Source organism: Otolemur garnettii, unplaced genomic scaffold (assembly GCF_000181295.1).
Source record: "Otolemur garnettii isolate 467f Iridium unplaced genomic scaffold, OtoGar3 scaffold00004, whole genome shotgun sequence".
In the NCBI taxonomy this organism is placed as follows: domain Eukaryota; kingdom Metazoa; phylum Chordata; class Mammalia; order Primates; family Galagidae; genus Otolemur; species Otolemur garnettii.
In genome coordinates this window covers 12,484,365-12,493,661 of record NW_003852399.1, presented here as the reverse complement: position 1 = coordinate 12,493,661, position 9,297 = coordinate 12,484,365, and the positions used below count along the sequence as shown (strand labels likewise).

General features: G+C 37.4%; 1 protein-coding gene across 1 annotated transcript in view; it reads right to left on the bottom strand.

Annotated features, from left to right (window-relative positions):
* RAD21 (RAD21 cohesin complex component) overlaps nucleotides 1–9,297 on the bottom strand; it is a 33,941-nt gene that overhangs the window by 2,515 nt on the left and 22,129 nt on the right. The window contains exons 7-12 of the mRNA XM_023518194.1: nucleotides 9,203–9,296; nucleotides 7,256–7,479; nucleotides 5,643–5,802; nucleotides 4,674–4,822; nucleotides 2,645–2,794; nucleotides 335–418 (exon numbers count right to left, since the gene is read on the bottom strand). Of these exons, the coding sequence (XP_023373962.1) occupies nucleotides 335–418; nucleotides 2,645–2,794; nucleotides 4,674–4,822; nucleotides 5,643–5,802; nucleotides 7,256–7,479; nucleotides 9,203–9,296 (861 nt within the window). The remainder of the gene's footprint in view (nucleotides 1–334; nucleotides 419–2,644; nucleotides 2,795–4,673; nucleotides 4,823–5,642; nucleotides 5,803–7,255; nucleotides 7,480–9,202; nucleotide 9,297) is intronic.

Below are 9,297 nucleotides of genomic sequence, written 5' to 3'. Positions count from 1 at the left end.
CTGTAACATTCTGGAATTTTTTTTTTTTTTTTTTGAGATAGAGAATCTCAGTATGTCACACTCCGTAGAGTGCTGTTGCGTCACAGCTCACAGCAACCTCCAACTCTTGGGCTTAAGCCATTCTTTTGCCTCAGCTTCCCAAGTAGCTGGGACCACAGTGGCCACAATGCCCGGCTCTTTTTTGGTTGTAGTTGTCATTATTGTTTGGCAAGCCTGGGTTTGAACCTGCTAGCTCTGGTGTATGTGGCTGGTGCCCACGCTGCTGAGCTACAGGCCCTGAGCCAACCAAAAGTCTTCAATAAAGCATTTTTCTCCAAGACTATACTGGAAATACCTGAAGGCCATGAAGCATCTGCTGAGTCCTTTTGTTCCATCTTCTTTCTTCTTGGTCCTGATCACCCCCTGAGGCATCTTCATCCTGAATGAAAATGATTCCCCAAAAAGCTGAAAAACTAAAACTACTCTGCTGCAAAATTACACATTTCTACAGCTCCTGAAAAATCACTTAACATCCTAGTACAGACTCAATGTTTATCTTTATAAAATTATACAATAAAATCCTCTGTATCTGCAACATTTGGTTCAATGTATGATTCCGTATTGCTCTCTAAGGATGTGATCTATAGAGTGGTCCACAGGCTGCTGCAGGTCATGAAGCTTTTGTTACAGAACTTACACAAGTAAATCACTAAGTATACTATTATTTCAATTACATACAAGTCCAAAAAGTATCCAGCCACATCTCTGTATTTAATATTATACCACTGGATATTTTCTGGACAGCCCTTGTGTGTGTGTGTTTCTATATATGTAGAATACATACTTTTTTTTTTTTCCTGTAGCATGATTTTGTAAATAATATAGATTCTGGCAGATTCCTAATCTCATAATGAACTAGCCTACAGATTGGCTACCTTGAGTAATTAATATTAGTCTACATAGTATTTTACAGGAAATTGGTCATAATCCATTACACATATACACATATTCTATTTAAGCCACCTAGCTCCCAGCCACCTGCCACCTACCAACCTGCTGCCTAAATGGCTTTTTAAGTTGGTATAAGGCAGCAGGTTAGATGTTCCAATGCTAAATTGGAACTATACATCAGGTTCTGAAGAGTCAGAGGTTGGCACCTTTGCCAATAACAGAAAGCACAGCAATTTTAATACTGATTCAGCACTAAGTTTGAGATAATGGCACATGCTCGTATACAAGTTAAGAGTAGATTTGAAGATAGTTTTGGCTTTAAAATAATGCAGTCATCACCTTAAAAATACTGTTATAAAATCTATGGGTGGTACAACGATAAATTAGAAATGAGGATATACGCTAATGAAACGGTCGAGACTGCATAAATGATCACACCTCTACATAAAATATATCCAATCCATAACCTATATCTTAGAGCAGTGGTTCTCAACCTTTCTAATGCCACGACCCTTTAATATAGTTCCTCATGTTGTGGTGACTCCAAACATAAACTTATTTTCATTGCTACTTTATAAATGTAATTTTGCTACTGTTATGAATTGTAATGTAAATACCTGATATGCAAGATGTATTTTCTTTGTTACAAAGGGGTTGCGACCCACAGGTTGAGAACTGCTGTCTCAATGCTATCTGAATGACTTTATTTTTAATTTAAGAATTTAAATAAAACCATCAAATAGAGGAATAAATTCTAAGTCTTTAATGCTATCTAAATAACACTTTATTTTCAATTTAAAAGTTTAAATAAAATCATCAGAGGAATAAATTCTAAGTTTTAACAACCATAGTAATCCAGAAATAAGAAAAAAAAAAAAGGTCTCAAACTTTAAATATGCCCCAGAAAAAAGAAACTGATTCCTATGCTATTTCCACTTTTTTTTTTTTGGAGACAGAGTCTCACTTTGTCACCTTGGTAGAGTGCCGTGGGGTCACAGCTCATAGCAACCCCCAGCTCTTGGGCTTAGGTGATTCTCTTGCCTCAGCATCCCAAGTAGCTGAGACTATAGGTGCCCACCACAACACCCGGCTAGTTTTCTGTTGCAGTTTGGCTGGGGCTGGGTTTGAACCTGCCACCCTTCATATATGGGGCTGGCACCCTACTCACTGACCTACAGGTGCCACCCTGCTATTTCTACTTTTTAAAAACACTAAAAGTAATTATTCACACAAAAAAGTAAGCCTTCACGAAATCTATTTTTAGCAAAATCATGTTCCTCCCTGTCTACTCAGAAACAAAATGAACCCTAGGCCAATCGAAAATGTGTGGGTAACTGACTTCCAGGCCACAGGTAGCAAAGAGGTTCTATTAGAGGCAGACAGACAGTCACACAGTATGAAGTGACCATTGACCACAAGATAATGAAAGCAGCTTCAAGCAATTTAGAGGTCAGGCAAAAAAATCAGTATAAGGGCAGCCCCCAGTCCTTCAAAAGCCCACAAGGGAACTAATGAGTTACAACATAGACTAAAATTTGATGTTTTCAGTGATGATCTATCTCCCTCAGAGTATCACTCAATTCAAACATTCTTCTTTACTTTGATGCTCAACACCAATTCATTTAGTCCCAAGTAAAAAAAAAGCTGACTGAAAGTTGTTAAATCTGAAATGAAAATTTACTCATTAGATATCTCTACTCGTCAGTTTACTTACCTCTTCCTCCTCATCATCTTCTTTTTCCTTTTCTTTCTCCTTCTCTTTTTCTGGCAGAAGTTCTAACTCTGGTATTAGCTGACAGATATTTGGAGGTTCTTCTGGGGGAAGCTCTACAGGTGGTATTTCCATCTGTTCTACCTGCTGAGGCTTAAGGAAAACAACAAGGCAATTTAAGACGCACATTTTAAAGGTTTCTTCTTTTTTTTTTTTTGTAGTTTTTGGCCAGGGCTGGGTTTGAACCCACCACCTCCGGTATATGGGGCCAGCGCCCTACTCCTTTGAGCCACAGGCGCTGCCCAAGGTATCTTCTTTTAAATCTAAGAGCACAGTTGCGTAAGTTTGCTAGATGAAAATAAATATTAAATTATTATCTCCATGCTTCCCAATAACCAAAAAATTTACCATAGTACATACCTATCTTCTTTTTCATGTATTATAAAGCTATATTAAAGTAGCTTACAAAAAGATACTTTTACCTTATTATCATAAACCATGTTTCGTTTTTATACTTAATGTTTTATGAGTCAAATACTTGAAAAACAAAAACAAAATGTAGATTTTAGAAAAAAAGAACAAGAACCAACCCATTTAACCCATGGCAAAGTAATACTAATTAGGCTAGTACTATCAACTATTATAACGTAATTAAAAACCATAAGCTTTGGCTCTAGGAGCTTTGAGGCTCTTGTGGCAGGAATGAGGATGTTAAGAATGAGGATATTAGGTTATTTTTCTGGGTCTATTGTATTTCCTTCTAGAGTCGAGAACATCCAATACTAATATAAAAGCAATAAATAAACAATTACATACTCACATAAAAGAAAAAACACAAGTATAGTTTAGCAAGGGGGAGGGGAGAAGAGGAAGGATAACTGGCGGGATCTCACCTAATGTGCACAATGTCGGGTGTTTAGCACACACGAAGGGCTCAACTACAATGTGAACTTTATCTTAGCATTGAAAAAAGTGTAACCTAAACATTTGTACCCTCACATTAATCTGAAATAAAAGAGCTGAACACATTAAAAAATGAAGTCCTTAAGAAACCAAAGAATTACCAGAAGGAGAATGGTATTGGAGTCATCTACTCACTACCCATTCCCATTCTTAACCTCACAAGAAAAGTGTTCTTACTGACAACTCCTTACCACCAGAGGGCAGAGATCTAGTTCTTAAAATAGGCAGAGTACTCTTGTTGGAAGCTGAAATAGGTTATGAAAAACACCTCCCTTTGCTCAAATTAATATATTCTATAGATGTAAGACCAAAAAATCCCAAACCAGGGCCAGGTGTGGTGGCTTACACCTATAATCCTACCACCCTGGGAGGCAGAGGCAGGTGGACTGCCTGAACTCATCGGTTGGAGACCAGCCTGAGCAAAAATGAGACCCCATTTCTAAAATAGTCAGGCACTGTGGTGGGCACCTGTAGTCCTAGATACTTGGGAGGCTGAGGCTAGGGAATCGCTCAAGAATTTGAGGTTGCTATGATGCCATGGCACTCTACTGAGGGTGACAAAGTGAGATGCGGTCTCCAAAAAAAAAAAAGAAATCCTAAACCACATTCTACTACTTCCTTTATACTTTAGTTTTTCTGTATCTTAGCTGAACTTCATGGAAGCCAAAGTCTGAATGAAGTAGGAAGATAATGATTCATTTTTTCCAGGTTATTTGAAAAGTTTATTCTGATTACTTAATATGATAACCTGAAACTGCCTAGTCGAGGAAATAACACAGGAATGTTTGCTAAAGAATAAATTAGTACTAAGTTCAGAATCAAGGACCCTTCAGAATGGCTCACTTTGGACCATTCTGAACTCAAGTAAGACTATTCAAAGAGTCAAAGGACACTGCATACTCTGAGAACATCTTCTCCCACTAAAAGCAGACTGTGTTCACGTATCCTCAGCTGTCATCTATTCTTTGTCATTTTCTGCCTAAACTGAAATTCTTCAAAACAGCTTCCTAAACACTACTGACTGTATGAATACCTTCAAATGTCCTGATGGGTAGATTTGCTAACTTACAGGAATCACAGGCTCTGGGTCAATTTGGCCAGCTTTTCGCTTAACTCCCTGAGGTGGTGGTGGGGGCATGGCTGACTCATCCAAGTTCGTTCTGCTGGTCTCCATTGTTGATTCCTGGAGGCGGCTTGGCTCTTCCAAAATGGGCTCGTCTGCAAGTGGTCATGCAAAGAGAAGATGTAAAACAGAGTTTTGAATATTTTAGAATCACTTACTTTAAAACAAGTATACTAAAACAGGTACTTTTTCTATACTAAAGAAGGCAAGATTTTACCTCCATAAAGATCCACTTATAATAATATATGTAAAGAGGAGAAGGGGTTCACTATATTGCCCTTGGTAGAGTGCCATGGCGTCAGAGCTCACACCAACCTCCAACTCTTGGGCTTAAGTGACTCTCTTGTCTTTTGCTTCAGCCTCCCAAGTAGCTGAGACTACAAACGCCTGCCACAATGCCCAGCTATTTTGTTGTTGTTGTTGTCATTGTTGTTTAGCAGACCCGGGGCTGGGCTCGAACCCGTCAGCCTCAGTGTACGGGACCAGCACCCTAGCCACTGAGCTATGGGCTCTTAAAAGGACAACTCCTACCCCCAGTACAATGCAGGACAATCCTTTGCAGACCAGCAACCCAGCTAGTCTTTACCTTAAACCTCTCAAAGAAACCAAACTTCTTATCTAAATAAGGCAATCAGATTTAATGCATTTCCCTGTCCAAAAATTTAAGTATACCCTTTCACTCTTGTTTCTTTTACTTCAACTATATATATATGTACACACCCACCCACCCTTCCCCACCCTACCCCCCCACATATAATTGCAGTTTTTGGCAGGGGCTGGTTTGAACCTGCCACTTCTAATATATGGGGCCAGCGCCCTACTCCTTTGAGCCATAGGCACCACCCATACTTCAACAATATAAAGGCAAATTTTAAGCCAAATATTCAAACTTCATAGGGGAACTAGAGAACAAACCAATAACATCACGCTGTTGATGCTGTTGCTGCTGGTCCTCTCTAGGAACCTCTGGATTTTCAAATTCTTTGAGAAACTCATCCAAATTATCTGCCTCTCCTCCTTTCCTCCTTTTCCTAAGGTCTTCTGGTACAAGTGGTGTAAGACAGCGGGTAAAGAGCTATAAAAACAAAGAGAAATTTCAATTAAAAAGTAAATAAAACTAACCGAAAATCAACCACTGATTTCTATCTTCCACAAGTGTGTTCTAAGTAGTTGTAATTAGTGTATATATAATTTAGCATTGATTTTTACTTAATGTTATATTATATTCACACTTCATTCCATCTGAAAAGATTGTAAATGTGGGTTTTCAAGTTATAATGGCAGCCATTTTAAACTTGAAAAGTTTATTTTTTTATCTACTATCTGACAACTCTTAAGGTTTTAAATTTATCTGCCTGCAGTTTACTGCAGTTTATTTTCATAGTCATAAACTTCAAACCAAGCCTAACTAGTATCACACTAAATAGCTTTACTTTGTGCACTTTTCACTTCATTTCCATATAATATAGAAACATTACCAACTATTGATTAAAGTATTTTTAATAGCTACATATCCACTGGTGGGGAGAGGAGGAGGAAGAGGGGAAGGAGAGGGAAAATATTTGATTTGTTCATATACTTTTTGAAAAATATTCTGAGTTTTTTTAAACTATAAACAATGTAACCAACATCTTTTCAGCAATGGATTTTTCAACACTTTGAATTACTATCTTTTTTTTAAGAGAGTCTCACTACGTTGCCCCCAGTAGAATGCCGTAGCATCACAGCTCACAGCAACCTCAAACTCCTGGGTTTAAGCAATTCTCTTGCCTCAGCCTCCCAGTAGCTAGGACTGCAGGTGCCCGCCACAATGCCTGGCTATTTTTTTGTTGCAGTTGGCCCTGGCTGGGTTTGAACCTGTTTGCCTCGGTGCATGTGGCTGGACCTGTAACCACTGTGCTATGGGTGCTGAGCTTGAATTACTATCTTAAAAAATTTCTAATAATGAGACTAGAGAGTCCAAATGTATTTTAAGGACCTTCTTAAAAGTGACTATACGCTATGCTTCCTACAAAGAACAGCCTCATCATAAACTACGGTTTTGAAATACATATTAAAATCCATCAGTTCTACGCATATTTGAACTTCAAAAGAGTAGCCTAACAGTGCTGCTTTACTCGTCGGAAATCTCTGAACCGTAAATGCTCATAAAGCCAAAATTCTTTTTTGTAGGTAAAGTAGAATCACTCATGTTTTATTCAGAAAACATCTGAAAAATGCATATGTAAAGCACACAAAGGCAATATAACTAATAGTTTATTACAGAAAGTTGAAGATAGCAAACTACTATTGAAAATGTCAGTGACTTTTTAATGTGGAGAAAATTTATTCTAAATCTTTTAGAAATGCAGGTGTCACATAGCCCTGTATTTCAGATGAGGTTTTTCTAGTACACTGTGACAAAAGGAAAGGTGTTACAGAGTTGAAACATACTTAATTAAAATAATCCAAAGGATTCTGAAGTTTTGTTTTTTTTTAAAGAAATCAAAATATATATGAAACAAAAAATTCTGTAAGATAATTATTACCTTCAGTAGTCTGTTATTCCATAAAGGCTGAGCAGGTAAAGAGAAAAGTTTTTCCACTCCTCCTGTCTCTTTCCACATCATCAATTTCTTGGTAGGTGGTGCCAAATCCAAAGTAGTAACAATATCAGAATAATCACTAAGTTGGGCTCTAATTGTCTTGCTATCCAGCTCTTTGACACTGTCAACAATTAGCTTCCTCTTCCTCTTGGCTTTTGTTTCTTTGACTGGAAGGATAAAAGAAAATAAGGTCATTTTCTTGAGAGGCCACCACAAAACAGCTATTGGACTTGGCCTGATGGTATCTTTTGCTTTGCTACATACAGACCCTAGTAGAAAAGTTAAATCTCACGAGGGTAGACTATTTTAGTGATGTTTTTTAACTACCGTTAATAGAGGTTGCCATAAAACAGGCATTCAACAAAAATATGCTAAATGAACTTATAGTACAAAATGAGAAAAATAATGCAAGAATGAGTACATTTTTGCCCATATAGCTTTCCATTCTTAATAATGAAGAGATCACACTTGATTCATCAGAGTTGGGCTTATTTTCTCATCTGAAATAAGGCTAACCACTTATAGCATTTGTAAAATACTCTGCATAGTATCTGTCTGGCACAGAGTGAATTTTCCATAAATGATTAGAAAAGTTAAAATTCATATATGGCAACTGTAGATGCAGCCTAATTAACTGAAATAAACCCAACCCTAGTCAGATGGAACTGAAACTCCATCTCAGACACTTTTTTATATTCATTCCTAATGCTTCCAACCTTGCAAAGTAGCTAGTTATTATCTTAATTAAAGCAATAGAAAAGTTGATGAGATTAAATTCCTCAAGATTTCACTGTCAGACATGTTATACCCCTAGGTTTTTATATATAAAACATTTGACACTCAAAATACAAAAAGGCATTATACTATAGTGACAGTCTCTCTTCAATCTCCGTCCTCTAGCCATTCAATTCCCTTCTCTGATTATCTGTCAATATGTAATATGGTACATATTTTGCTTAATTACCCATGTTTCCATAATTAGTATGAATTCTATGAGGATAAGCATTTATTATAATATCGCTAATTCCTAAACAGAATGGGGTTCATAACAAGCACTCTTTAGAGACCAGAAGCCCAAGCCACAATTTTTGGTGATCAGATTATCCTCAGTAGGAACTCAATAAATTAATCTTTTTCTACTTGAAAGGGAAAACTGGCCAGGAATGTTGGCTCACACACCTGTAATCCTAGCACTTTGGGAGGCCAAGGTGGGAGGACTGCTTGTGGCCACCAGCCTGAGAAACACAGCGAGACCCCTATCTCTGTAAAAAACAAAAAAATTTCTAGGTGTGGTGGTATAAAATACTAAAAGAAGCTGAGGCAGAATCACTGGAGTATAGGAATTCGAGGTTACAGTGAGCTATAACTGGGTCACTGCACTCCAGCAGTCTGGGTGACAAGAGTGTGATCCTGTTCTCCTCCATGTCCCCCCAAAGTAAAAATTATGTCTAAATTACACTGTGACTAATTTCAAGTATTCTACTTTAACATGCCAAGAAACCATCAACAGTATTTATAGGTTTTTCTAGATTGTAGCAGAAACTGTACAGAATCAACAACTTTGAAAGATAACTGATTAGTTCTCCTGTGTTTTATTGGAAAATAACCTACAATATTTTGTTACACATGTGACATGCTAATATTTTGGGAACCCTAAAAGTCTAAGATAGCAGACTGCTTGTTCTATACTTCAGTATCTCATGGGAACTTGTAAAGATACTCTACACAATCCTCAAACTATAACTGAATAAAGACTATGACAAATAACTATGACCTAAGAGAAAGCAGCCAAGTTCTCTAAAATACAGATCATCAGTGAACAGGAAAGTGCCAGAAATACATGTAGGACCTTATGTTCTGCGTTGTATAAATTTAAGTTTATTTGCTCACCAGTTATATCAATTGGTTCCAATGCAAATGCTTCTTCTTCATTTGGAACAAGTGTTGTTTGGTCGGTCATAGTTGGCATGGGTTCAACTGGATCC